General features: G+C 45.2%; 1 protein-coding gene across 2 annotated transcripts in view; it reads right to left on the bottom strand.

The window, feature by feature from the left end:
• The window catches only part of MLLT6 (MLLT6, PHD finger containing), a 50,893-nt gene that overhangs the window by 17,153 nt on the left and 9,551 nt on the right, over positions 1–24,189 (bottom strand). For both annotated transcript variants that reach the window (XM_053965216.1, XM_053965217.1), the window contains exons 2-9: positions 23,682–23,761; positions 19,027–19,081; positions 16,688–16,797; positions 12,173–12,276; positions 7,075–7,168; positions 4,992–5,096; positions 3,669–3,761; positions 893–1,067 (exon numbers count right to left, since the gene is read on the bottom strand). In XM_053965216.1, the coding sequence (XP_053821191.1) occupies positions 893–1,067; positions 3,669–3,761; positions 4,992–5,096; positions 7,075–7,168; positions 12,173–12,276; positions 16,688–16,797; positions 19,027–19,081; positions 23,682–23,761 (816 nt within the window). The remainder of the gene's footprint in view (positions 1–892; positions 1,068–3,668; positions 3,762–4,991; positions 5,097–7,074; positions 7,169–12,172; positions 12,277–16,687; positions 16,798–19,026; positions 19,082–23,681; positions 23,762–24,189) is intronic.

The raw sequence follows: 24,189 nt of genomic DNA, 5'->3' as shown, positions 1-24,189 counted from the left end.
CTTTTCATCCTTCCTAATCCCTCTCCTCTTCCCTGTCCTTCATCACTCTCCTCTTCCTCCTTCATCGCTCTCCTCCTCCTTCATCCTCCTCCTTTTCCCCCTCATCCTTCCCCTCTTCCTCCTTCCTAATCCCTCTCCTCTTCCCTCTCCTTCATCTTCCTCCTCCTCCTTCATCGCTCTCCTCCTCCTTCATCCTCCCCCTTTTCATCCTTCCTAATCCTTCTCCTCTTCCCTGTCCTTCATCGCTCTCCTTTTCCTCCTCCTCCTTCATCGCTCTCCTCCTCCGTCATCGCTCTCCTCCTCCTTCATCCTTCCCCTTTTCCTCCTTCCTAATCCCTCTCCTCTTCCCTGTTCTTCATCGCTCTCCTCCTCCTCCTCCTTCATTGCTCCCCTTTTCTCCTTCATTCCTCTCCTCTTCCTCCTCCTTCATCCTTCTCCTCCTCCCCTTCATCCTTCCCCTCTTCCTCCTTTCTAATCTCTCTCCTCTTCCCTCTCCTTCATCACTCTCCTCTTCCTCCTCCTCCTTCATCGCTCTCCTCCTCCTTCATCCTCCTCCTTTTCCCCCTCATCCTCCCCCTTTCCCTCCTTCCTAATCCCTCTCCTCTTCCCTCTCCTTCATCTTCCTCCTCCTTCTCCTCCTTCATTGCTCCCCTTTTCTCCTTCATCCCTCTCCTCTTCCTCCTCCTTCATCCTCCTCCTTTTCCCCCTCATCCTTCGCCTTTCCCTCCTTCCTAATCCCTCTCCTCTTCCCTCTCCTTCATCCCTCTCCTCTTCCTTCTCTCCATCCTTCTCCTCCTCCCTTTCATCTTTCCCCTCTTCCTCCTCCTCCTCCTCCTCCTCCTCCTCCTCCTTCCTCCCTCTCCCTCCCCCTCCTCCTCCTCCTGCCCCTCACCCGCCGTCTGGAAGGTTCCTCCAGGCGTGGCCGCTCCAAAGCCTCCGGAGCTTTTCCCACTTCCCGTCTTCTTCCCCTTGTGGCTGCTGCCGTGGCTCGAGGATTTCCGGCCCTTGGCCTCTGCCCTGGCCACTTCCGAGCTGTCCTTGGTGGCCTCGTGGTGGCCACCGGAGCCCTGGGAGGGGACAGACACGGGGGTGACCCCAAGGACCGGAGCTGGCTGCAGCCGGGGCTCCTTTGTTCCCTATTTCCCTGATCTTCCCAATTTTCCTGATTTTCCCTCTCCGGAGCAGGAATTTCCTCATCCTCAGGATGGGATGGGAGATTCCCTGGGGAAATTTCCAGGAAATTTCCTCATCCTCAGGATGGGACTGGAGATTCCCTGGGGAAATTTCCAGGAAATTTCCTCATCCTCAGGATGGGTCTGGAGATTCCCTGGGGAAATTTCCAGGAAATTTCCTCATCCTCAGGATGGGACTGGAGATTCCCTGGGGAAATTTCCAGGAAATTTCCTCATCCTCAGGATGGGACTGGAGATTCCCTGGGATCCCTGCAGCCATCCCAAAGCTCCAGCTGGGAATATTCCCAGGGGTTGGAGCAGCGCCGGGTGTTCCCAAATTCCAGCTGAGCTGCAGGAGCCAGGGGAGACAGGAGGGTGAAGAACCCGGGCAGATGCCAGGAAATCCAGGATTTCGGGATGAGAGGGAGAATTGTGGGAATTCAGCAGGGAGGGAGAGAGGCATGAACCCAAACCCAGATCCCTCAAATCCCAAATCCCTTCAAATCCCAAATCCCTTCAAATCCAGAGCCGAGGGCTCCAAATCCACCTGTTTTAGTTAACACTGCGACCAAAATGAAAAATGTTCCTGTAATTATGGGATGGCCCAAAATGTGGGACCTTCCTGACATCCCTCCAAGCCGCCCTTGGGATAAATCCCAGGATCCAAATCCATCCCTGGATTTAATCCCCCGACAGCTGCAGGAGCCAGATGTGCCCGGAATTTGAAGGGATGGGAACGGGGGAATTCCGGGGATTTTCTCCTGCCAGCCCCAGACGCAGGAATTAAACCATCCCGGATTTATGGGCTCGGCAGGAGCGTGGAAATCATCCTGATTTTTCCTCAGGAAGGGAAGGGGAACAGGGCCTGGGGGTGGGAATGGCCGGGTGCCCTTTCCCCAGTTTTTGGGTGGATTTTCCTGCCTTTTCCCCAGTTTTTGGGTGGATTTTCCTGCCTTTTCCCCAGTTTTTGGGTGGATTTTCCTGCCTTTTTCCCAGTCTTTGGGTGGATTTTCCTGCCTTTTCCCCAGTTTTTGGGTGGATTTTCCTGCCCTTTTTTCCCAGTTTTTGGGTGGATTTTCCTGCCTTTTTCCCAGTCTTTGGGTGGATTTTCCTGCCTTTTCCCAGTTTTTGGGTGGATTTCCTGGGTGGATTTCCCAGCTCCTTTTCCCTGTTTTTTTGGCTGGATATCCTGGATGAATTCTCCTACCCTTTCCCATTTCCCCCTGGATTTTCCCACCCTTTCCCATTTTCCCGATGAATTTTCCTGCCCTTTCTCATTTCCCTGGATGGATTTCCCTTCCCTTTCCCATTTTTCCAGTGGATTTTCCTGCCCTTTCCCAGTTTCCTGGGTGGATTTCCTGGCTGAATTTTCTTTCCCCTTCCCATTTTCCCGGTGGATTTTCCTTCCCTTTCCCATTTTCCTGGATGGATTTTCCTTCCCTTTCCCAGTGGATTTTCCTGCCCTTTCTCATTTTCCTGGATGGATTTTCCTTCCCTTTCCCATTTTCCCAGTGGATTTCCCTTCCCTTTCCTATTTTCGTGGATGAATTTTCCTTCCCTTTCCCAGTTTCCTGGGTGGATTTCCTGGCTGAATTTTCTTTCCCTTTCCCATTTTCCCGGTGGATTTTCCCGCCCTTTCCCATTTTCCCGGTGGATTTTCTTCCCCTTTCCCATTTTCCCAGCGGATTTTCCCACCCTTTCCCATTTTCCTGGCTGAATTTTCTTTCCCTTTCCCATTTTCCCGGTGGATTTTCCCACCCTTTCCCATTTTCCTGGTGGATTTTCCCTCCCTTTCCCATTTTCCTGGTGGATTTTCCCGCCCTTTCCCATTTTCCCGGTGAATTTTCTTTCCCTTTCCCATTTTCCTGGCTGAATTTTCTTCCCCTTTCCCATTTTCCTGGCTGAATTTTCCTTCCCTTTCCCGTTTTCCCGGTGGATTTTCTTTCCCTTTCCCATTTTCCTGGATGGATTTTCCTTCCCTTTCCCATTTTCCCGGTGGATTTTCCCTCCCTTTCCCATTTTCCTGGATGGATTTTCCTTCCCTTTCCCATTTTCCCGGTGGATTTTCCCTCCCTTTCCCATTTTCCCGGTGGATTTTCCCACCCTTTCCCATTTTCCTGGCTGAATTTTCCTTCCCTTTCCCATTTTCCTGGATGGATTTTCCTTCCCTTTCCCATTTTCCCGGTGGATTTTCCCGCCCTTTCCCATTTTCCCAGTGGATTTTCTTTCCCTTTCCCATTTTCCCAGTGGATTTTCTTTCCCTTTCCCATTTTCCCAGCAGATTTTCCCACCCTTTCCCATTTTCCTGGCTGAATTTTCCTTCCCTTTCCCATTTTCCCGGTGAATTTTCTTGCCCTTTCCCATTTTCCCGGATGGATTTTCCCTCCCTTTCCCATTTTCCTGGCTGAATTTTCTTCCCCTTTCCCGTTTTCCCGGTGGATTTTCCCGCCCTTTCCCGTTTCCCCTGGATTTTCCCTTTCCCCAGGGCCCCGGTACCTTCTCGGCGGCGCCGGGCACCGGGGGGAGGCTCCCGGGGGACTCCGGACGCTTTTTGTGCTTCTGCTTCGGCCTCTCCTTGTCCTTGCGGCTCTAGAAAATAACCCAGAACCTCTGGAATGCTGGAATTGCCAGCACTGGGAAGAGCAGCGCCAGACCCCAGAAACAAATCCCATTAAAATCCCTGTTCCTGTTGGTTTCCAGAGGCAGATCCCATAAAGAAACCCAAATAAATCCCTGTTCCTGTTGGTTTCCAGCACAGATCCCATAAAGAAACCCAAATAAATCCCTTTTCCCACAGCTCTCCAGTGGCAGATCCCATAAAGAAATCATTTTCTTTTCCAGCACAGATCCCATAAAGAAACCCAAATAAATCCCTTTTCCCACAGTTCTCCAGTGGCAGACCCCATAAAGAAATCCCATTGTTTTCCAGTGGCAGATCCCACAAAGAAACCCAAATAAATCCCTGTTCCTGTTGGTTTCCAGCACAAATCCCATAAATAAACCCAAATAAATCCCCGTTCCTACAGTTCTCCAGTGGCAGATCCCATAAAGAAATCCCATTGTTTTCCAGCACAAATCCCATAAAGAAATCCAAATAAATCCCTGTTCCTGTTGGTTTCCAGCCCAGATCCCATAAATAAATCCAAATAAATCCCTGTTCCCGCTGTTTTCCAGCACAGATCCCACAAAATCCTCCCCCATCCAGGGGCAGGAAAAATCCTTTATTCCGCTCCCACTCCCCTCACATCCCAAATCCCAAAAAAAAACCCCCAAAATTCTGGATTTATGGGAATAAACCCAGCCCCACACAAAGCCCCGCTCTGCCTCACACATTCCCAGCTGCTTTTCCTGGGAATTCCAGGATTTCCAAGACCCTGGAGCCGTTTTTAGGAGCAGAATTTAAAATTTAATGAATTTTTTTTAGAATTTTTCCTTCTCTGGGACTGAGGAATCCTTGAGCCATTTTGAATGAAAAAAAAAAAAAAAAAAACCTAATTAAAAATTCCAGAATTAAAAATTCCTTTCTCCAGAAAAACCCTTTCCAGAGGTGGATTTAACCCCTTCTCCTGGATAATCCCACCCCAAACCATTCCCAAATTCCCACAAATTCATTTTCATCCCCAAAATCCGCCCAAAATTGGCATTTTTAATCCATTAATGCTCCAAAACTGAGGGGGAAAAAATTCCGGATTTTGAGGTTTGAGGGCGCCTTCGCCTCGTGGGTTGAGGAAACGGTGGGGATTTGGGGGATTTGGGGGATTTGGGGGATTTTTGGGGAATTTTGCGGGATTTTTGGGAATTTTTGGGGAGTTTTCTCACCTTTTTTGGCCGCTCGTGGTGGGCCAGGTGCTTTTCCTGGGGGGGTGAGGCCGAGCGGCTCCTCCGGCCCGGGAGGAAGGAGCTGCCCCCGGAATGGCGAGAGGTCTGGGGAATGGGGAAAATGGGAAAAAGGGGGAAAAACGGAGGGGAAAGGGGGAAAAAAGGGAATAAAAACAGAGGGGAAAGGGGAGAAAGGGGGAAAAAAGGGGAAAAAAGGGGAAAAAACGGAGGGGAAAGGGGAAAAAATGGGGGGAAATGGGAATAGAAACAGAGGGGAAAGGGGGAAAAAAAGGGAATAAGAACAGACGGGAAAGGGGAGAAATGGGGAAAAAAGGAATAAAAACAGAGGGGAAAGGGGAGAAAGGGGGAAAAAGGGGGAAAAAGGGAAAAAAAGGGGGGAAACAGAGGGGAAAGGGGAAAAATGGGGGAAAAAGGAAATAAAAACAGAGGGGAAAGGGGAAAAACCGAGGGGAAAGGGGGAAAAAAGGGAATAAAAACATAGGGGAAAGGGGGGAAATGGGGAAAAGGGGGAAAACAGAGGGGATGGGGGAGAAAGGGGGAAAAACAGAGGGGAAAGGGGAAAAATGGGGAAAAAAGGAATAAAAACAGAGGGGAAGGGGAAGAAATGGGGAAAAAGGGGGAAAATGGGGAAAAAGGGAATAAGGGAAAAAAGGGGAAAAAGGGGAGAAAGGGGGAAAAACAGAGGGGAAAGGGGGAAAAATGGGAATAAAAACAGAGGGGAAAGGGGAGAAATGGGAATAAAAACAGAGGGGAAAGGGGGAAAAATGGGAATAAAAACAGAGGGGAAAGGGGAGAAATGGGAATAAAAACAGAGGGGAAAGGGGGAAAAAACAGAGGGGAAAGGGGAGAAAATGGGGAAAAAACAGAGAGGATGGGGGAGAAAGGGGGAAAAACAGAGGGGAAAGGGGAGAAATGGGGAAAAAAAGGAATAAAAAGAGAGGGGAAAGAGGAAAAAGGGGGAAAAGGGGGGAAAACAGAGAGCATTGGGGAGAAAGGGGGAAAAAAGGTGAAAAAGGGAAAAAAAAAACAGGGGAAAGGGGAAAAAGGGGAAAAAACAGAGGGGAAAGGGGAAAAAGGGGGAAAAAGGGGAAAAAACAGAGGGGAAAGGGGAAAAAATGGGGAAAAGGGGAATAAAAAACAGAGGGGAAAAAGGGGAAAAAAGGGGGGAAAAACAGAGAGGATGGGGGAGAAAGGGGGAAATAGGGGAAAAATAGGGGGGGAAAAGGGGAAAACCAGAGGGGAAAGGGGAAAAATGGGGAAAATGGGAATAAAAATAGAGGGGAAAGGGGAAAAAAGGGGGAAAAAACAGAGGGGAAAGGGGAAAAATGAGGAAAGGGGGAAAAACAGATGGGATGGAGGAGAAAGGGTGAAAAAGGGGGAAAAAAGGGGAAAACCAGAAGGGAAAGGGGAAAAAAAGGGGAAAAGGGGGAAAAACAGAGAGGCAAGGGGAGAGGAAAGAGGGAAAGGGGGGAAAAGTGGGGAAAGGAAAAATGGAAAAGGGAGAAAAAAGAGGGGAAATGTGATTAAAGAGGGCAAAGGGAAAACAAAGGGGAAAGGGAAGGGGGAGAGGAAAGAGGGAAAGGGGAGAAATGGAAAAGGAGGCAAAAAAGGGAAAAGGGGGAAAAAAGAGGGGAAAAAAGAGGAAAAAAGGGAAAGAGGGAAAAGGGGAAAGGAAAGAGGGAAGGGGGAGGAAAAAAGAGAAAGAAAGGAGAGAAAAGGGGGGAAAAGAAAGAAAAGGGAAAGAAAAATAAATGAAAGTTCCCTAAATAAATGAAAGATCCCTAAATAAATGAAAGTTCCCAAAATAAAGAAAAACTCCCTAAATAATCAAATTCCCTAAAGGAATCCAATCCAGCAAATGAAATAAAAACTCCCAAAGTTCTCAGACGGAAATTTCCAGAACCCACCAAAAATTCCCCAACCAAATAAAAGAACGCGCTCAGGAAATGGAATCCCCGAAGGAAATGGAATCCCCGAAGGAAATGGAATTCCTGAAGGAAATGGAATCCCCGAGTGCAGGGAATCCCCGGAATCCCTGGAATTCCCGGAATTCCCGGCTCACCATTTTGCTGAAGTGGTATTTGCAGTAGCCGCAGTATTTGACGTTGTCAACCTCCAGCACCTCCTCCTCGCACAGGAGCCCGGCCATCTGCGCACTGCCCGCGGCAGTGGGGAGTGGGAATTATGGGGAAATGGGGGGAAATTATGGGGAAAATAGGGGGAAATTATGGGGAAATTATGGGGGAAAATAGGGGGGAAAATGGGGGGAAATAGGGGAAAATAGGGGGGAAATTATGGGGAAAGTATGGGGAAAAATAGGGGGGAAATTGGGGAAAATGGGGGGAAATTATGGGGGAAAATAGGGGGGGATGGGGGAAAATAGGGGGGGAAATATGGGGAAAATATGGGGAAAATGGGGGAAAATAGGGGGGAAATGGGGAAAATGGGGGGAAATTATGGGGAAAATAGGGGGGGAATTATGGGGAAATTATGGGGAAATTATGGGGAAATTATGGGGGAAAATAGGGGGGGAAATGGGGGGAAATAGGGGAAAATAGGGGGGAAATTATGGGGAAAGTATGGGGAAAAATAGGGGGGAAATTGGGGAAAATGGGGGGAAATTATGGGGAAAATAGGGGGGGATGGGGGAAAATAGGGGGGAAATTATGGGGAAAATATGGGGAAAATGGGGGAAAATAGGGGGGAAATTGGGGAAAATGGGGGGAAATTATGGGGAAAATAGGGGGGGAATTATGGGGAAATTATGGGGGAAAATAGGGGGGAAAATGGGGGAAAATAGGGGAAATTATGGGGAAAATGGGGGAAATTATGGGGAAAATATGGGGGAAATTGGGGGAAATTATGGGGAAATGGGGGAAATGGGGGGAAAATAGGGGGGAAATTATGGGGGAAAATGGGGGAAATTGGGGGAAATTGGGGGAAATTATGGGGGGAAATGGGAAAATGGGGAAATTATGGGGGAAAATGGGGAAATAGGGGGAAATTATGGGGGAAATGGGGGAAAATGGGGAAAAATGGGGGGAAATGGGGGAAATTATGGGGGAAATGGGGGGAAAATAGGGGGGAAATGGGGGAAAATGGGGGAAATATTGGGGGAAATGGGGGGAAACAGGGGGAAAATGGGGAAATTGGGGGGAATGGGGGAAATTATGGGGGAAAATGGGGAAAATGGGGAAATTCTGGGGGAAAATAGGGGGGAAAATGGGGGAAAATGGGGGAAAATGGGGAAATTCTGGGGGAAAATTAGGGGGAAATGGGGGAAATTATGAGGAAAAATAGGGGGGGAAATGGGGGAAATAGGGGGGAAATTATGGGGGAAATGGGGGAAAATGGGGAAAATGCAGAAAAATGGAAAATGGGAAATTGGGGGGAAATGGGGGAAATTATGGGGGAAAATAGGGGGGAAATTATGGGGGAAATGGGGGGAAATGGGGGAATCAGGGGGAAATGGGGAAATTATGGGGGAAAATAGGGGGGGGAAATAGGGAAAAAATGGGGAAATCGGCAGGAAAACGGAAAAATGGGGAAATTGGGGAAAAATGGGGGAAATGGGAAATATGGGGGCAAATTGGGAAATTATGGGGGAAATTATGGGGGACAATGGGGGAAAATGGGGGAAATGGGGAAAAGGGGGAATTATTGGGGAAAATGGGGGGAAATGGGGAAAATGGGGGAAATTATTGGGGAAAATGGGGGGAAATGGGGAAAATGGGGGAAATTATTGGGGAAAATGGGGGGAAATGGGGAAAATGGGGGAAATTATTGGGGAAAATGGGGGGAAATGGGGAAAATGGGGGAAAACGGGAAAAATGGGGAAATGGTGAAAAAATGGGGGGAAATGGGGGGAATTATGGGGGGAAATGGGGGGAAATTGGGGGAAATTATGGGGAAAATTATGGGGGAAAATAGGGGGGAATGGGGGAAAATGGGGGAAATTATTGGGAAATGGGGGAAATTGGGGGAAATTGGGGAAAATGGGGGGAAATTGAGGGAAATGGGGGAAAAAGGGGAAAATGGGGGAAATGGGGAAAAATGGGGAAAATATGGGGGAAATGGGGAAAAATGGGGGGAAATGGGGGAATCAGGAGGAAATGGGGAAAATTGGAATAATGGGGGAAATTATGGGGGGAAATGGAGAAAAATGGGGGAATCGGGGGGAAACGGAAAAAATGGGGGAAAACAGGGAAAAATGGGGAAAAGTTATGGGGGGAAATGGGGGAGAATGGGGGAAAATTGGGAAAATTATGGGGGAAATTATGGGGGAAAATATGGGGGAAAATATGGGGGAAATGGGGAAAATGGGAAAATGGGGAAATGGGGAAAAATGGGGAAAATGGGGGAAAATGGAAAATGGGGGGAAATGGGAAAAATGGGGGGGAAATGGGGAAAATGGGGGAAAATGGGGAAATCAGGGGAAATGGAAAAATGGGAAAATTGGCAGGAAAACAGGGGAAAAATGGGAAAAATGGGGAAAATGGGGGGAAAACAGGGAAAGAATGGGGAAATTGGGGGGAAAACAGGAAAAATGGGGAAATTGGGGAAATTGGGGGAAAATGGGGAAATTGGGAGGAAAACAGGGGAAAAATGGGGGGAAATTGGGGGAGAAATGGGGGGAAATGGGAAAATTGGGGGAAAACAGGGAAAGAATGGGAAAATTGGGGAAATTGGGGAAAAATGGGAAAATTGGGGGGGGGGAACAGGGAAAGAATGGGAAAATTGGCAGGAAAACAGAAAAAAACACCAGAAAAATCCAGGAAAATGGGGAATATCAGTGGGAAATCGGCAGGAAAACAGGGGGAAAAAGCAGCAGGAAAACAGGGGGGAAAGTGGGAAAATTGACAGGAAAACAGGGAAAAAACATCAGGAAAATCAATGGGAAAACAGAAAAAAACAGGGAATGAGGCCCCAAACCCTGGGCAGGGGGGTGAACATCCCACGGGTTTTGAGAGAATTCCCACACCTTGGGAACTCCCTGGAAAAACCTGGGGAAACCCGGAAAATCCAAAAAAAACCCAGAAAAAAACCTGGAAAATCCCAGGATAACCTGGAAAAAAAACGTAAAAACCTGGAAAAACCCATAAAAACCTGGAAAAACCTTACTGGTGAGGAGCAGGAAGCAGCTCCAGCCCTAAACAACCCCATGGGATCAACTCCCAACCCCAAAACCTTCAGGGAACGAGGCCCCAAATTCCCAGACCTTGGGAACACCCTGGAAAAACCTAAAAAATCCTGGAAAAATCCAGAAAAAAACACAGAAAAACCCAGAAAATCCTGGAAAAACCCAGAACAAAACCCCAGAAAACCCTAGAAAGACCCAGAAAAACCTGGAAAACCTAAAAAAAATCCTAGAAAAACCCAGAAAAAAAACCTGGAAAAACTGGGAAATAACCAGAAAAAAACCAGAAAACCTCGGAAAAACCTTATTGGTGAGGAGCAAGAGCAACTCCAGCCCTAAACAACCCCATGGGATCAGCCCCAAACCCCAAAACCTCCAGAGAACGGGGCCCCAAATCCCCAAACCTTGGGAACACCCAGAAAAAACCTGGGAAAACCCAGAAAAAACCTGGAAAAACCTGGAAAAACACATGAAAACCCGGAAAAACCTGGAAAAACCCAGAAAAAACCTGGAAAAACCCAGAAAAACCTTATTGGTGAGGAGGAGGAAGAGGCAGCTCCAGCCCTAAATAACCCCACGGGATCAGCCCCAAACCCCAAAACCCTCTGAGAACGGGGCCCCAAATCCCCAAACATTGGGAACACCCTGGAAAAACCTGGGAAAAGCCAGAAAAAACCTGGAAAACCCTGGAAAAACCCATAAAAACCTGGAAAAACCTTACTGGTGAGGAGCAGGAAGCAGCTCCAGCCCTAAACAACCCCATGGGATCGACCCCAAACCCCAAAACCTCCAGAGAACGGGACCCCAAATCCCCCAGCCTTGGGAACACCCTGGAAAAACCTGGGAAAACCCAGAAAAACCCGGAAAAACCCAAACAAAACCCCAGAAAAACCTGGAAAACCCCAGAAAATCCTGGAAAAACCTTATTGGTGAGGAGGAAGAGGCAACTCCAGCCCTAAATAACCCCATGTAATCAACCCCAAACCCCACAATCCTCAGGGAACGAGGCCCCAAATCCCCAAACCTTGGGAACACCCTGGAAAAACTTGGGAAAACCCAGAAAAAAACCCGGAAAAACCTGGAAAACCCTGGAAAAACCTGGAAAAACCTTATTGGTGAGGAGCAAGAAGCAGCTCCAGCCCTAAATAACCCCATGGGACCAGCCCCAAACCCCAAAACCCTCTGAGAACAGCACCCCAAATCCCCAAACCTTGGGAACATCCTGGAAAAACCCAGAAAAAAACCCAGAAAACCCTGGAAAAACCCATAAAAACCTGGAAAAACCTTATTGGTGAGGAGCAAGAAGCAACTCCAGCCCTAAACAACCCCATGGGATCAGCCCCAAACCCCAAAACCTCCAGACAATGGGGCCCCAAATCCCCAAACCTTGGGAACACCCAGAAAAAACCTGGGAAAACCCAGAAAAAACCTGGAAAAACACAAACAAAACCCCAGAAAACCCAGAAAAAACCTGGAAAAACCCAGAAAAACCTTATTGGTGAGGAGGAGGAAGAGACAACTCCAGCCCTAAACATCCCCATGGGATCAGCCCCAAACCCCGAAACCCTCCGAGAACGGGGTCCCAAATCCCCAAACCTTGGGAACACCCTGGAAAAACCTAAAAAAAATCCTGGAAAAACCCAGAAAAAACCCGGAAAAACCCAGAAAAAACCCGGAAAACCCTGGAAAAACCTTATTGGTGAGGAGGAAGAAGAGGCAGCTCCAGCCCTAAACAACCCCACGGGATCAGCCCCAAACCCCAAAACCCTCTGAGAACAGCACCCCAAATCCCCAAACCTTGGGAACATCCTGGAAAAACTTGGAAAAACCCGGAAAACCCTGGAAAAACCCATAAAAACCTGGAAAAACCTTATTGGTGAGGAGGAAGAGGCAGCTCCAGCCCTAAACAACCCCATGGGATCAGCCCCAAACCCCAAAACCCTCCGAGCACGGGGCCCCAAAGGCCGGGCCGGGGCGGAGCAGCCGGGGGCACATTCCCGAGGCGAATTCCCAGGAATCTCACCAGGTGACGTGGAAGGCCTGGCGGCAGCCGTGGCGGTTGCAGGCCATGCAGGCCCCCGAGGCCGCTTTGCTCTCCCGCCCTTGCTCCTCACAGATGTAGCAGGTCTGGGATGGGGAGGGATACAACACAAAAATTGGGAAAAGCCACGTTTTCCAAGAGGGAAAAGCACCAGGAATTCCCAAATCTCATGGGATTCCTTGTTGGGTCTGAAAGGGTTTTGGAGGCCCAAGCCCGCGTTCCCCACGCGTCGCTCTCCGAGGTTGTCCCGCTGCTGAGAAGGAATTTCTGGGATATTCTGAGGGAATTTGGAGGGATTTTGGTGAAAATTTTGGGATATTCCTCAGTGGGATACACAAAACTTCTGATTTTTTACAAATGTCCCATGGGAGCCAACGCAGAATTCCACGGATACAACTGGCTCCAGTTCTTACACCACAAAATTCCTCAAATTCCGATTTTCTCCCCCAAAACCCATCCCAAAGGGGAGGAGCCAGCATGGAATTCCATGGATCCAACTGGCTCCCATCATTCCACCACAAAATTCCTCAAATTCCGATTTTCTCCCCCAAAACCCATCCCAAGGGGAATTCCATGGATCCAATTGGCTCCAGTTCTTCCAGCAAGAAATTCCTCAAATTCCGATTTTCTCCCCCAAAACCCATCCCAAAGGGGAGGATCCAACGCAGAATTCCAAGGATCCAACTGGCTCCACCACAATATTCCTCAAATTCTGATTTTCTCCCCTAAAACCCAACCAAAGGGGGAGGATCCAACACAGAATTCCATGGACCCAACCGGCTCCAGTCATTCCACCACAAAATTCCTCAAATTCTGATTTTCTCCCCCAAAACCCATCCCAAGGGGAATTCCATGGATCCAACTGGCTCCCATCATTCCACCACAAAATTCCTCAAATTCCAATTTTCTCCCCCAAAACCCATCCCAAAGGGAAGGATCCAACATGGAATTCCAAGGATCCAACTGGCTCCACCACAAAATTCCTCAAATTCCGATTTTCTCCCCCAAAACCCATCCCAATCGGAATTCCATGGATCCAACTGGTTCCAGTTCTTCCACCACGAAATTCCTCAAATTCCTATTTTCTCCCCCAAAACCCATCCAAACGAGGAGGATCCAATGTGGAATTCCACGGATCCAACGGGCTCCAGTTATTCCATCACAAAATTCCTCAAATTCCGATTTTCTCCCCCAAAACCCATCCCAAAGGGAAGGATCCAACATGGAATTCCAAGGATCCAACTGGCTCCACCACAAAATTCCTCAAATTCCTACTTTTTCCCCCAAAACCCTTCCCAAAGGGGAGGATCCAACGCAGAATTCCACGGATCCAACTGGCTCCACCACAAAATTCCTCAAATTCCGATTTTCTCCCCTAAAACCCAACCAAAGGGGGAGGATCCAACACAGAATTCCACGGACCCAACCGGCTCCAGTCATTCCACCACAAAATTCCTCAAATTCTGATTTTCTCCCCCAAAACCCATCCCAAGGGGAATTCCATGGATCCAACTGGTTCCAGTTCTTCCACCACGAAATTCCTCAAATTCCGATTTTCTCCCCCAAATCCCATCCCAAAGGGAAGGATCCAACACGGAATTCCAAGGATGCAACTGGCTCCACCACAAAATTCCTTAAATTCCTATTTTCTCCCCCAAAACCCATCCAAACGGGGAAGATCCGACGTGGAATTCCATGGATCCAACTGGCTCCACTTATTCCACCACAAAATTCCTCAAATTCCAATTTTATCCCCCAAATTCCATCCCAAAGGGAAGGATCCAACACAGAATTCCACGGATACAACTGGCTCCCATCATTCCATCACAAAATTCCTCAAATTCCAATTTTATCCCCCAAATTCCATCCCAAAGGGAAGGATCCAACACAGAATTCCACGGATACAACTGGCTCCCATCATTCCATCACAAAATTCCTCAAATTCCGATTTTCTCCCCCAAATCCCATCCCAAATGGAATTCCATGGATCCAATTGGCTCCAGTTCTTCCAGCAAGAAATTCCTCAAATTCCGATTTTCTCCCCCAAAACCCTTCCCAAAGGGGAGGATCCAATGTGGAATTCCACGGATCCAACTGGCTCCACCAAGAAATTCCTCAAATTCCTCTTTTCTTCCCCAAATCCCATCCCAAAGGGAAGGATCCAACACGGAATTTCATGGATCCAACTGGCTCCCGTCATTCCACCAAGAAATTCCTCAAATTCCTATTTTCTTCCTGAAATCCCATCCCAAATGGGGAGGATCCAACGCGGAATTCCACGGATCCAACTGGCTCCAGTTATTCCACCACAAAATTCCTCAAATTCCTATTTTGTCCCCCAAAACCCATCCCAAAGGAGAGGATCCAACGTGGAATTCCATGGATCCAACTGGCTCCCATCATTCCACAAGAAAATTCCTCAAATTCCGATTTTCTTCCCCAAAACCCATCCCAAAGGGGAGGATCCAGCACGGAATTCCATGGATGCAACTGGCTCCCGTCATTCCACCAAGAAATTCCTCAAATTCCTACTTTTTCCCCCAAAACCCATCCCAATCGGAATTCCACGGATCCAACTGGCTCCACCACGAAATTCCTCAAATTCCTGTTTTTTCCCCCAAAAACCATCCAAACGGGGAAGATCCAATGTGGAATTCCACGGATCCAACTGGCTCCACTTATTCCACCACAAAATTCCTCAAATTCCGATTTTCTCCCCCAAAACCCACCCAAATGAAGGATTCAACATGGAATTCCACGGATTCAACTGGCTCCAGTTATTCCAGCAAGAAATTCCTCAAATTCCCATTTTCTCCCCCAAAACCCATCCCAAAGGAGAGGATCCAACGTGGAATTCCATGCATCCAACTGGCTCCACCACGAAATTCCTCAAATTCCAATTTTCTCCCCCAAAACCCATCCCAAAGGGGAGGATTCCACACGGAATTCCATGGATCCAACTGGCTCCACCACAATATTCCTTAAATTCCTATTTTTTCCGCCAAAACACATCCAATCGGGGAAGATCCAACGTGGAATTCCATGGATCCAACTGGTTCCCCTCATTCCACCACAAAATTCCTCAAATTCCAATTTTCTCCCCCAAAACCCATCCCAAAGGAGAGAATCCAATGTGGAATTCCATGGATGCAACTGGCTCCACCACAAAATTCCTCAAATTCCGATTTTCTCCCCCAAAACCCACCCAAAGGGAAGGATCCAACATGGAATTCCAAGGATCCAACTGGCTCCACCAAGAAATTCCTCGAATTCCGATTTTCTCCCCAAAACCCATCCAAACGGGGAAGATCCAACGTGGAATTCCATGGATCCAACTGGTTCCACTTATTCCACCACAAAATTCCTCAAATTCCTGTTTTCTTTCCCAAAACCCATCCCAAAGGAGAGGATCCAACGTGGAATTCCATGGATTCAACTGGCTCCAGTTCTTCCAGCAAGAAATTCCTCAAATTCCGATTTTCTCCCCAAAACCCACCCAAAGGGAAGGATCCAACATGGAATTCCACGGATCCAACTGGCTCCAGTTATTCCAGCAAGAAATTCCTCAAATTCCGATTTTCTTCCCGAAATCCCATCCCAAATGGGAGGATCCAACGTGGAATTCCATGGATCCAACTGGCTCCACCACGAAATTCCTCAAATTCCGATTTTCTCCCCCAAACCCATCCAAAGGGGGAGGATCCAACATGGAATTCCATGGATCCAACTGGCTCCACCACAATATTCCTTAAATTCCTATTTTTTCCGCCAAAACACATCCAATCGGGGAAGATCCAACGTGGAATTCCATGGATCCAACTGGTTCCCCTCATTCCACCACAAAATTCCTCAAATTCCAATTTTCTCCCCCAAAACCCATCCCAAAGGAGAGAATCCAACATGGAATTCCAAGGATCCAACTGGCTCCACCACAAAATTCCTCAAATTCCTATTTTCTCCCCCAAAACCCACCCAAAGGGAAGGATCCAACATGGAATTCCAAGGATCCAACTGGCTCCACCAAGAAATTCCTCTAATTCCGATTTTCTCCCCAAAACCCATCCAAACGGGGAAGATCCAACGTGGAATTCCATGGATCCAACTGGTTCCACTTATTCCACCACAAAATTCCTCAAATTCCTGTTTTCTTCCCCAAAACCCATCCCAAAGGAGAGGATCCAACGTGGAATTCCATGGATTCAACTGGCTCCAGTTCTTCCAGCAAGAAATTCCTCAAATTCCGATTTTCTTCCCCAAATCCCATCCCAAAGGGGAGGATCCAACACAGAATTCCACGGATCCAACTGGCTCCACCACGAAATCCCTCAAATCCCATGGATTTGGTGAGGACAGTTGGGGAAGACCAAAACCTTCGTGGCGAATCCCGGGCTTTCCCCGGTTTTTGATGGAATCTGAGCGGCTGCGGGGTCGGGATAATGCGGGAAGGGGCCCTGTGGGGACGGGATGATCCCGAAATCCCGAGATCCCGGTTTTTACCTTGTTGAAGCGGTCGTGGGGGACGTACTGGAGCACGATGGGCTCCATGGTCAGCACGTTGGCGAACTGCACCTCGGGGATGTACAGGGCACACACCACGTGGGCCCAGCCTGGGAGGGAAACGGGAATTCAGTCCCGGAATTCCCGAAAAAAAAAAAAAATCAGTGCCAAAAAAAAATGTTCTGTCCCAAAAAACGCCATCCCAAAAAAACTGCATGCCAAAAAAACGCCATCCCAAAAAAACTGCATCCCAAAAAAACTGCATCCCAAAAAAACTGCATCCCAAAAACTCGTCCATCCGAAAAAAACTGCATCCCAAAAAACTGCATCCCAAAAAAACGCCATCCCAAAAAACCTGCATCCCAAAAAAACTGCATCCCAAAAAATGCATCCCAAAAAACTGCATCCCAAAAAAACTGCATCCCAAAAACCCCTCCATCCCAAAAAAACTGCATCCCAAAAAAACGCCATCCCAAAAAAACTGCATCCCAAAAACTCGTCCATCCGAAAAAAACTGCATCGCAAAAAATGCATCCCAAAAAAACCCTGCATCCCAAAAACCCCTCCATCCCAAAAAAAACTGCATCCCAAAAAAACTCCATCCCAAAAAACTCCATCCCAAAAAACTGCATCCAAAGAAACCCTTCATCCCAAAAACCCCTCCATCCCAAAAAAACTGCATCCCAAAAAAAACTCCATCCCAAAAAATCATCCATCCGAAAAAAACTGCATCCCAAAAAAACGCCATCCCAAAAAAAACCTGCATCCCAAAAAAACTGCATCCCAAAAAAACTGCATCCCAAAAAACTGCATTCCAAAAAACCCCATCCCAAAAAAACTCCATCCCAAAAAATCATCCATCCCAAAAAACCTGCATCCCAAAAACCCCTCCATCCCGAAAAAACTGCATCCCAAAAAACTGCATCCCAAAAACTCATCCATCCCAAAAACCCATCCCAAAAAAACTGCATCCCAGAAACTCATCCATCCCAAAAACCCTGCATCCCAAAAACTCATCCATCCCAAAAACCTCCATCCCAAAAAAACTGCATCCCAAAAACTCATCCATCCCAAAAACCCTGCATCCCAAAAAAACTGCATCCCAAAAAAACTGCATCCCAAAAACCTCCATCCCAAAAACCCTGCATCCCAAAAACTCGTCCATCCCAAAAACCCTGCATCCCAAAAAACCCTCATCCCAAAAACCCTCATCCCAAAAACCCTGCATCCCAAAAAACCCTCATCCCAAAAACGCTGCATCCCAAAAAACCCTCATCCCAAAAACCCTCATCCCAAAAACCCTGCATCCCAAAAAACCCTCATCCCAAAAACGCTGCATCCCAAAAAACCCTCATCCCAAAAACCCTCATCCCAAAAACCCTGCATCCCAAAAACCCCACATGGAAACCCCTCTGGGACGGGGCTGGATCCCACCACGAGAATCGGGAAATTCCCGCGGGATCTCCCCAAAACCCCACAGATTTTGGGATCCTTTTGACGCCACCCCAAGACCAGGCAGGAGGGAAAAATCCCCTTGGGGGGGAGGGAAAAACCCCAAATGTCCCAAAAAGGGAATTTGGGGAAAGGGGGAGGTGGGATTTGGGATTTGGGGTTTGGGGTTTGGGGTTTGGGATTTGGGGTTTGGGGTTTGGGATCAGGATTTGGGATCAGGGTTTGGGATCAGGATTTGGGATTTGGGATGAGGATTTGGGATGAGGGTTTGGGGTCAGGATTTGGGATTTGGGATCAGGATTTGGGATCAGCATTTGGGGTTTGGGATCAGGGTTTGGGATCAGGATTTGGGATTTGGGATGAGGGTTTGGGGTCAGGATTTGGGATTTGGGATCAGGGTTTGGGATCAGGATTTGGGATCAGGATTTGGGGTTTGGAATCAGGATTTGGGATATTTGGGATTTGGGATATTTGGGGTTTGGGGTTTGGGATATTTGGGATCAGGATTTGGGATGTTTGGGATTTGGGATATTTGGGGTTTGGGATCAGGATTTGGGATCAGGATTTGGGATTTGGGATCAGGATTTGGGATTTGGGATCAGGATTTGGGATTTGGGATTTGGGATCAGGATTTGGGATATTTGGGATATTTGGGATCAGGATTTGGGATCAGGATTTGGGATTTTTGGGGTTTGGGATTTGGGATTTGGGATCAGGATTTGGGATATTTGGGGTTTGGGATATTTGGGATATTTGGGATATTTGGGATATTTGGGATTTGGGGTTTGGGATATTTGGGATATTTGGGATATTTGGGATCAGGATTTGGGATATTTGGGATTTGGGATATTTGGGATATTTGGGATTGGGGTTCGGGGTTCGCTCACCGCCGTTGTCCGTGCGCTTCAGGGCCCCGTCCTTGTGGGGACACAGCTCGCACCTCTGCAAGGGACAGAAACCCCAAATCCCCGGGTTTGGGGGAAATTCAGATCCCAAGGATTTCACGGATAAAAGTGAAATTCCTTATTTAAATGAATCCCATTTCCAAGCTGGAATTCAAATTCCCTCCGATTTAATCAATAAAATGGAAATTTCATCCAAAAAATTTCATCCGATTTCAGCGACAAAATCCCGACTTCATCCAGAAAATTCCAATTTCAGCAATAAAATTCAAACTTCATCCAGCTCAATCCATGAAATTGGGATTTGAGAAATCAAAATTCCCATTGCAGCAGATTTCATCCATGAAATTCAAATTTCATCCAGAAAATTCAAATTTCATCCATGAAATTCAAATTTCATCCAGAAAATTCAAATTTCATCCAGAAAATTCAAATTTCATCCGATTTCATCGATGAAATGAATCTGGTTTCAGGGATAAAATTCCGATTGCTTCAGCTTTAATCAATAAAATTTCAATGCAATCAATAAAATTCAAATTCCCTCGATAAAATTGGATCGAATTTCATCAATAAATCCCACGGGAACTCCAGGAAACTCCATGAAAACCCCAGGGAAATTCTGTGCAAAGTCCAGGAAAATTCCATGAAAACCCAAAGAAAATCCAGTGAAAATTCCATGGAAATCAAATGAGAATTCCATGAAAATTCCATGGAAACGCAATGAAAATTTCATGGAAAATCCAATGAGAATTCCAATGAAAACCCAAAAAAACCCCCAATGAGAATTCCATGAAAAACCCAAAGAAAATCCAACTAAAATTCCAGAAAAAACCAAGGAAAATCCAAGTAAAATTCCATGAAAATCCAATGAGAATTCCAAGGAAAACCCAAGGAAAACCCAATGAGAATTCCATGGAAACCCGATGAGAATCCAACTAAAATTCCATGGAAAATCCAATGAGAATTCCATGAAAACCCAAGGAAACGCCAATGAGAATTCCATGAAAATCCAGTGAGAATTCCATGAAAACCCAAAGAAAACCCAACGAGAATTCCATGGAAACCCAATGAGAATTCCAAGGAAAACCCAAGGAAAACCCAACGAGAATTCCATGGAAACCCGATGAGAATCCAACTAAAATTCCATGAAAATCCAATGAGAATTCCATGGAAAATCCAGTGAAAATTCCATGAAAACCCAAAGAAAATTCCATGGAAACCCAAAGAAAATCCAGTGAAAATTCCATGAAAATCCAATGAGAATTCCATGAAAATTCCATGGAAACTCAATGAAAATTTCATGGAAATCCAATGAGAATTCCAATGAAAACCCAAGGAAAACCCAAGGAGAATTCCATGGAAACCCAATGAGAATCCAACTAAAATTCCATGAAAATCCAATGAGAATTCCATGAAAATTCCATGAAAACCCAAGGAAACGCCAATGAGAATTCCATGAAAACCCAAAAAAACCCCCAATGAGAATTCCATGGAAAACCCAAGGAAAATCCAACTAAAATTCCATGAAAATCCAATGAGAATTCCATGGAAAATCCAGTGAAAATTCCATGGAAATCCAATGAGAATTCCATGAAAACCCAAGGAAAACCCAAAGAAAATCCAATGAAAAATCCATGGAAAACCCAATGAGAATTCCATGGAAAATGCAGGGAAAATCCAACAAAAATTCCAGAAAAACCCAAAGAAAATCCAACTAAAATTCCATGAAAATCCAGTGAGAATTCCATGAAAATTCCATGAAAACCCAAGGAAACCCCAATGAGCATTCCATGGAAAACCCAATCAGAATCCAACTAAAATTCCATGAAAATCCAGTGAGAATTCCATGAAAACCCAAAAAAAAACCCAATGAGAATTCCATGAAAAACCCAAAGAAAATCCAATCAAAATTCCAGAAAAACCCAAGGAAAACCCAACTAAAATTCCATGGAAAATCCAATGGAAATTCCATGAAAATTCAATGAAAACCCAATGAAAAATCCATGGAAAACCCAAGGAAAACCCAACAAAAATTCCAGAAAAACCCAAGGAAACCCCAATGCGAATTCCATGGAAAACCCAAAGAAAATCCAATGAGAATTCCAGAAAAACCCAAGGAAAATCCAACTAAAATTCCATGGAACTCCAATGAGAATTCCATGGAAAACCCAATGAAATTTCCATGGAAAACCCAAAGAAAATCCAATGAAAAATCCATGAAAACCCAAAGAAAATCCAACAAAAATTGCAGAAAAACCCAAAGAAAACCCAATGAAAACTCCATGGAAAATCCAATGAGAATTCCATGAAAATCCAATGAGAATTCCATGAAAATCCAATGAGAATTCCATGAAAATCCAATGAGAATTCCATGAAAATCCAGGGAAAATCCGACTGAAATTCCAGCAAATCCCCATCTCCCCCCCCCTTCCTTCTCCGCCCTTTTCCGGCCCAGGGGAATTTTGGGTTCTCGGCACCGCAAGGATTTCAGATCCCCTAAAGATCCATGGATGCTTCAAAATCCACATCCCCATCCCAAAAATCCACAAAAATCCACAAAATCCCACAAAAATCCCAAAAAAATCCACAAAAATCCTACAAAATTCCACAAAAAATCCACAAAAAATCCACAAAAATCCACAAAAATCCACAAAAATCCACCAAAAAAAAAATCCTGTAAAAATCCACAAAAATCCACAAAAATCCACAAAAATCCACAAAAAAAAAAAAATCCTGTAAAAATCCACAAAAATCCACAAAAATCCACAAAAATCCAAAAAATCCCACAAAAATCCACAAAATTGCACAAAAAATCCACAAAAATTAAAAAAAAATCCACAAAAATCTTGGGAAAACACAAACAAATTTGGGAAAACACCAAAAATCTTGGAAAACCAATCTTGGAAAAACCCTAAAAATATTAGAAAAAAAAACCCAAAAAATATTGGAAAAACCCAAAAAAATCTTGGAAAAAACAAAAAAATCGTGGAAAAAACTCAAAAAATTTTGGGAAAACACCAAAAATCTTGGAAAACCGATCTTGGAAAAACCCTAAAAATCTTGGGAAAACCCCAAATAATCTCAGGAAAACCCAAAAAAATCTCAGGAAAAGCCCAAAAATTTTGGGAAAACCCCAAAAAAATCTCGGAAAAACCCAAAAAATTTGGGGAAAACCCCAAAAATCTTGGAAAACCAATCTTGGAAAAACCCTAAAAATATTGGAAAAGCCCCAATAAATCCCGGAATACCCCAAAAAATCTCAGAAAAAAACCAAAAAATCTCGGAAAAAACCAAAAAAATCTTGGAAAAACCCCAAAAATTTTGGGAAAACCCCAAAAAGATCTTTGAAAACCAATCTTGGAAAAACCCTAAAAATCTTGGGAAAACCCAAAAATTTTTGGGAAAACTCCAAAAATCTTGGAGAAACAATCTTGGAAAAACATTAAAAATCTTGGAAAAACCCAAAAAAAATCTTGGAAAAACCCTAAAAATATTGGAACAACCCCAAAAAAATCTCGGGAAAACCCAAAAAATTTTTCGTGAAAACCCCCAAAGATCTTGGAAAATCCCCAAAAATCTTGGAAAATTAATCTTGGAAAAACCCTAAAAATCTTGGGGAACCCCAAAAAATATCATGAAAACCCAAAAAAATCACAGGAAAAGCCCAAAAATTTTGGGAAAACCCCCCAAAAATTTTGGAAAACCAATCTTGGAAAAACCCTAAAAATATTGGGAAGACCTCAAAAATCTTGGAGAAACCCAAAAAAATCCTGGGAAAGCCCCAAAAATTTTGGGAAAACCCCAAAAAATCTCGAGAAAACCCCAAAATTTTTGGAATACCCAAAAAATCTTGGAGAAACAATCCTGGAAAAACCCTAAAAATCTTGGAAAAGTCCCAATAAATCCCAGAATACCCCAAAAAATCTCAGAAAAAAACCAAAAAATCTCAGAAAAAAACAAAAAAATCTTGGAAAAACCCCAAAAATTTTGGGAAAACCCCAAAAAGATCTTTGAAAACCAATCTTGGAAAAACCCTAAAAATCTTGGGAAAACCCAAAAATTTTTGGGAAAACTCCAAAAATCTTGGAGAAACAATCTTGGAAAAACATTAAAAATCTTGGAAAAACCCAAAAAAATACTGGGAAAACCCCAATAAATCGTGGAAAACCCCCAATAAATCTCAGAAAAACCCCAAAAAATCTCGGGAAAAGCCCAAAAATTTTGGGAAAACCCCAAAAAAATCTTGGAAAAACCCAAAAAATCTCAGGAAAACCCCAAAAAAATCTTGGAAAAACCCCAAATAATCTCGGGAAAACCCCAAAAAATCTTGGAAAATCAATCCTGGAAAAACCCTAAAAATACTGGGAAAAACAAAAAAATCTCGAGAAAACCCCCAAAAAAATCTCAGAAAAACCCAAAAAATCTCGGAAAAACCCAAAAAATCTCGGAAAAACCCAAAAAATCTCGGGAAAAACCCAAAAAATCTCGGGAAAAACCAAAAAAATCTCGGAAAAACCCAAAAAATCTCGGGAAAAACCAAAAAAATCTCGGGAAAAGCCCAAAAATTTTAGGAGAACCCCAAAAAAATCCCAGAAATCCCCAAAATTCTTGGAAAAACCCCAAATCTCTCCCGTACTCACCACCCGGGCTGCGCGCTCCTGGGATTCGCATTTCCTGCAGAACCAGGGCCCAGTGGGAACCTGCACGATCCCATAGCAGGCTGGGAAAATGGGAAAAAAATGAAATTAAATTGGATTAAATCCTGCAAAATTCCATAACAAAACGGGAAAAATGAAATTAAATTGGATTAAATCCTGCACGATCCCATAGCAGGCTGGGAAAATGGGAAAAAAATGAAATTAAATTGGATTAAATCCTGCAAAATTCCATAACAAAATGGGAAAAATGAAATTAAATTGGATTAAATCCTGCACGATCCCATAGCAGGCTGGAAAAATGGGAAAAAATCCAATTAAATGGGGAAAATCCTGCACGATCCCATAGCAGGCGGGAAAAATGGGAAAAAAATGAAATTAAATTGGATTAAATCCTGCACGATCCCATAACAGGCTGGAAAAATGGGAAAAAAATCCAATTAAATTGGATTAAATCCTGCAAAATTCCATAACAAAATGGGAAAAATTAAAT

The sequence above is a fragment of the Vidua chalybeata genome, chromosome 26, assembly GCF_026979565.1.
Source record: "Vidua chalybeata isolate OUT-0048 chromosome 26, bVidCha1 merged haplotype, whole genome shotgun sequence".
Taxonomy (NCBI): Eukaryota; Metazoa; Chordata; class Aves; order Passeriformes; family Viduidae; genus Vidua; species Vidua chalybeata.
This window is presented reverse-complemented; position numbering and strand designations above follow the sequence as displayed.